Source organism: Chrysochloris asiatica, unplaced genomic scaffold (genome assembly GCF_000296735.1).
Source record: "Chrysochloris asiatica unplaced genomic scaffold, ChrAsi1.0 scaffold00005, whole genome shotgun sequence".
Lineage (NCBI taxonomy): Eukaryota > Metazoa > Chordata > Mammalia > Afrosoricida > Chrysochloridae > Chrysochloris > Chrysochloris asiatica.
In genome coordinates this window covers 2,496,763-2,501,550 of record NW_006408523.1, presented here as the reverse complement: position 1 = coordinate 2,501,550, position 4,788 = coordinate 2,496,763, and the positions used below count along the sequence as shown (strand labels likewise).

At 58.3% G+C, this 4,788-nt stretch overlaps 1 protein-coding gene across 1 annotated transcript; it reads right to left on the bottom strand.

The window, feature by feature from the left end:
- Positions 1–329: 329 nt before the first annotated feature.
- GSX1 (GS homeobox 1) lies at positions 330–1,606 on the bottom strand. Its single transcript, XM_006831936.1, has 2 exons — positions 1,156–1,606; positions 330–722 (listed from the first exon to the last, which is right to left on the bottom strand). Exons 1-2 carry the CDS (start codon positions 1,565–1,567, stop codon positions 334–336), a joined length of 801 nt encoding a protein of 266 aa, XP_006831999.1. The 5' UTR covers positions 1,568–1,606; the 3' UTR covers positions 330–333.
- Positions 1,607–4,788: the final 3,182 nt, after the last annotated feature.

The following is a 4,788-nucleotide window of genomic DNA, read 5'->3' as shown; positions in this document are numbered from 1 at the left end:
GGGCGAGGGGGCGAGGCGACCAGCAAGGCGCTGGCTGGGCGGGCGGGCGAGCGCGCGGGAGCCGCCGCGCTGCGCTTCTGGGGACTCGAAAGAGGGCGTCATGTATTTGGAGTTCGCCTGGGAGGTGGGCAGGGCCCTGGGTCTGAGACACAGGCGTCGTGTCTCTGCCAAGCTCTCGGCGCCGCCGTCCAGGGCCGGGGCCTCCGTAAAGCGGCGCCAAATCAGTGCGTAGAAGTCGTTTGGCAGCGAGTGGAGGGAACCAGTGATGCGCCCCGGGGCCAGTCTTCCAGGCGCAGGGAGGGCGTGGGGTGGCCGACCTGGGGAGACGCGCTCCTAGGGAGTAACAGTGAGATCCCGTTCGTCCTTTCCCGAAGAGGACGGAGACATGGGCAATTCGTCGTCGTCCTCTGAGCACTTGACAGAGGAGAGCGACGCGCACTTGCAGCCTGGAGGCACGCCCACGCCTACCCCGGCTCCACCGCTAGAGCTCCCGCCTCCGCGGGGGTTGTTGCCTTTGCCCTCCTTCTTGTGCTTCACCCGGCGGTTCTGGAACCAGATCTTCACCTGCTTTTCGGACAGGTTCAGGTAGGTTGCGATCTCGATTCGGCGCAGGCGTGACAGGTACATGTTGGAGGCGAACTCGCGCTCCAGCTCCAGCAACTGCGTACTAGTGAAAGCCGTGCGCATTCTCTTGCTGCTGGGTAGCGGGTTCGAGTTGCTGTCTGGGAGTGCAGAGAGGAAAACGCTCAGACCCCAGCACTGTGGCTCCAGTCCCAGAGGGACAGCTAGAAATCCCCAGACCTTGGTTTCTCACCCAGCCCTTTGCCCTGAGCACCATCCGCAACAGTGGGAGCGTGAGCGCCCAGCTCTGGGGCGCTGCTTCTCCCGGAGTCTCGCCGCCCTGAAACTACCGTATTGACCTTCGCTCTTATTTCCCTCCCTGGGTACCCTGTCCAGCACCCAGAGATTCTGTCCTCACCTCCTACCGGGAGTCTAATCTTGGCCTTCGATCCAAGCGCCTACCGCAGGCACCCTAACACTACCCTCACCACCCAGACAATGCCCAGAATCCCTCCTCTTCGTTCCCGGTTCGTTTCGAGGCCCACCCTCCTCGGATTTTGGGTGCCCTGTCTCCCGCTCGGGTGCCCCGCTTACCCACGGAGATGCAGTGGAACTGCCGAGGGTCTGGTAGCGGGTAGGAGGTTTGGTAAAGCGCGGCGGCAGCCGCGGCGGCGGCCTGGCCATGAGCGACCCCGGGCGACACGGCCGAGTGCTGGCGGCCCAGGGGCGCGTGGCAGTACTGAGAGCCGAAGGGCGGGAAGGACGCCTTGAGCAGCGGCAGCGCGGGCGGCCCGGGGGGACCGTGTAGCTGCGAGGCGGTGACGCAGAGCGGGCACACACACAGCAGCCCGGCCTTGCGCGCGTGGCAGGCGCCAGGCGAGAGGCCGTGCAGCGCGTGCGGTGGGGGTACGGCGTAGGGGAAGAGCGGCGGTGGGCTGCCCTCGGGCGCCTTCTTCTCCCCAGCTTCGCGCAGCACCAGCGAGTCCACTAGGAAGGAACGCGGCATGGCCCCGACGCGCGGCTGTCCCGCCGCTAGCCCGCCCGTGCGCCCCGCACCGCTCCCCGCTGTCCGCGGACTCCCGGGGTCGGTCTCCCCTGGCAGTTGCCTCCACCCGGCAGGCGGGAAGCGGGAGCCGCTGGCCGAACCGAGGCTGTAGCTGTCGCCGCCGCCGCTGCCACGGGCGCCGCCCACCGTGAGCGGGGTGCTGGCCAGCGCTAGTGGTGCTGAAAGGCGCCGGCGGCGCTGCTTAAATAGCACTATTGCCATGTGATGGGCTACGCCAGGAGCGGCCGAGGCCTCTCAATAGGGTTTTTGTGCCTTTTCTCTTGGCATTCACTCTGCACGCTTCCTCATTATTTCACTTGTTAACTAAATGAACTGCATAATGTACTCTATTCTTGTCAACCCCACCCACGCCGTAACGGGCGCCCTGGCCCCCCTCCTCTCCCTTTTGCGGGTTTATTTTCTCATTCTCCCGCGATTTAATATTCTTTTCTTTCTCTTTATTCCTTACTCCCCTTTGGCTTTGCATTCGCGACCGGCCCGTTTATAGGATTGATTTTGCACCCCCGCTCCCTGGCTTCCCCAGGTCCCCGTGGGCACACACCACCCCATTTCCTCTGCGCATTTGGTCACCTTCCCCCACAGACCACGCTGTCTCCTCCACTCGGTTCCTCAGCTCAGAGAGCTGTGCCCCGGAACCCCTATTTCCACCTGTGGATTCCTCTTTGCTCTTCGTGTTGCTTAGTGGCTGGGACCCTTGGAGGGAGGCGAAGCGCCCAGCTTTGCCCATCCATCACTTGCTCTATCGCTGTACTGTTTTTCCTTAAGCTCCCCCAAATAGTCTTAACTTTGGGGCTGCCTACAGCGCCAGTCTTTGTTCCGGAGATGCTGATAAACGGGCCCTTTCTTTCAAACGCCAGGACCAAGGATATAAAAAATATTTTTAAAATTTTCAAGACAGATAACAGACGCTGAAAGTCATCATCGACAGAGGACAGATATGGGGATGGGCATTGGGGGTGGGATGAGGAATGGAACTCTAGACGATGATGTCGCACTCGCCCCAGCCGTGGCGGATATAAAGGGCCCCTCTCCTCGAGAACCTAGCGGGCGCCCTGTCTGCCCACTCACGAACCCCGGAGTGGACTCATGGGGGAACCCGGAAGCCATAGCTTACTGCAGTTCGGCCCCCAGCAGGGGCAGTTGTATTTCCAGCGCCGGCTGCCTTCGCCCACCCGGCCCTAGCTCCCCTTTCTCCTGAGACCCGGGTCCTTCCTCCCGCCGCCGTGTCACTCTCTTCTTTCTGGTCACACAATGGTTAAACAACTTCAAACGCCCTGCGCAGTGTACACAGCGTCAGCTTTTTAAACGGTTCTCCGGCTCCAAGCTGCTTCACCCAGGGGCTTTTTCCATACAATGGGAAATTAGCATAAATATTTCGAATTTCCAGCCCTCGACTTTTCTCAGAGAACGTTTACTTGCGATTTTATTGGGACGGAATCGCTGCATTCACCTGGATATTATTGTGAAAAACGGAGGGGAACTTTTTCCTGAGGGAGGAATACAGCTGCTGAAGATCCGAATGTGGATGGTGGGGGCAGGGCTCGGGGGGGTCCATCACTGAATCTTTTCTATGACAACAGCAAATAACTAACACTAATAACAGCTGATTGCATAGCAAAGAGAATTTGTTATGGGAGAAAAAAAATTGTTATTCCATAAAAGGATGAGGGGCAATGGGGGGAACACTCTGCATGGGGGACTTCTTAATCTAGACAGAGTTAGGGTGCCATGTTTCCCCGCTGCTTGGCACAGGATGGGAAAAAAGCCTCAGGTCTCAAGGAGCCCCCACTTTGGGTGATGCATTAAAACTAGACGGAACACACCCAGCAGCCCCATTCCCAGTTCTGATCGCTCTCTGGGACCTTTGGACTAGGCTGGGAGAAGGGCTCCCCACTGGGCGGAGGCGGGTGAGAGAGTCTGGGGTGCGCGTGGGACCCGCGGGGTGAAGAGAGCAGCCGGGCGCGAAGTCCAGTGCCCACGAGGGGTCAGTACGGATTTCTCCTGGGAGCATCGCATGATGCTGGGGAGGAAGGGGTTAAGAGCCCCTGCGTGAAAGAATATGCCCTCCCACCCCCGAAATAACCAGGGTCTTTTTTTTTTTTTCCCCTTCTTCTTCCCTTTCCAGCCTCTGGACCTTATTGAATGTCATTGAAGAAAGTTTTGAATGCCAGATAAAGAGAGGCGAATTAAAGTGTGTGACAGCGCAGGATAAGCAAACACAAAGAGAACTCTGTCACACTTTGGGGCAAAATCCGTGGGCTTTTTACCAAGTCTCTTCGCTATGATTGAATTAAGTAATAGGAAAACATTTTCTTTCAGTTTAGAGCCATTAGACAAAAACTTCAAAGCGAATAACACTTTTTAATGTGCGGCTCCACAATGGAGCGGCTTTTGTGCTGAAATGTTTAAATGGTTTGTTGTGCAACTCGGCGCGCTAGAGACCCCGGACCCTAGCAAAACAGCATCCAGAGAGAGTTCTTGGGGAGGCCTGCAACTAACACGCTGGTAATCCGCCATCTCTGAGCCCGCGGGCAGCAGGCGTGGAAAAGGGGCGCCCTGAGCGCGCGCCCCCCGGAGTGCGATTATTATGATGATGATTTTAAAGGAAGTTATGTGCCCACTGGGAAGACAGGAGGGTGGATCCCAGCTACGCGCATGCAGAGAGCAAAGGGAGAAGCTAGGAGCGCAGGCTATGGGGAACTGCTTCCCCCCACCACCACCCAAGGCTAGGAGGGCTCTGGGTGCCAGCCTGCTAGGCCCCTCAGCCCAGCCTGGTTTCGCTTCCCCAGTCCTCTCAGGCTGGTGACAATGCTGCTTTGCTGCTCAAAGCGCCTGCCAGGGGGTTTACTTGAGCTGGACTTGAATTTTCCTCCCTGGAGCTCCTGCCCCATAAGGAGGGGAGGGGCGAGGTGGGAGGGGGCGATGGGATTAGCACGAGAGCCAGAGAGGGGGCCCAGGGAGCCCCTAGGTCTGGCAGGCCCGGCTCTGTTCCCGGGGCAGGTTTTCAAGTGTCTATCAACAGACAGTTCGACATGGAATAATTTGTTGCCCAGCTTTCGGATCCCTTTGGTACTGCCTTCTTTCCTGTTGGTATGAAAACACACCATTTTTCTCCTAGAAATGTACCAGCCACAGGTCTACAGTACAAACTAATGCAGACG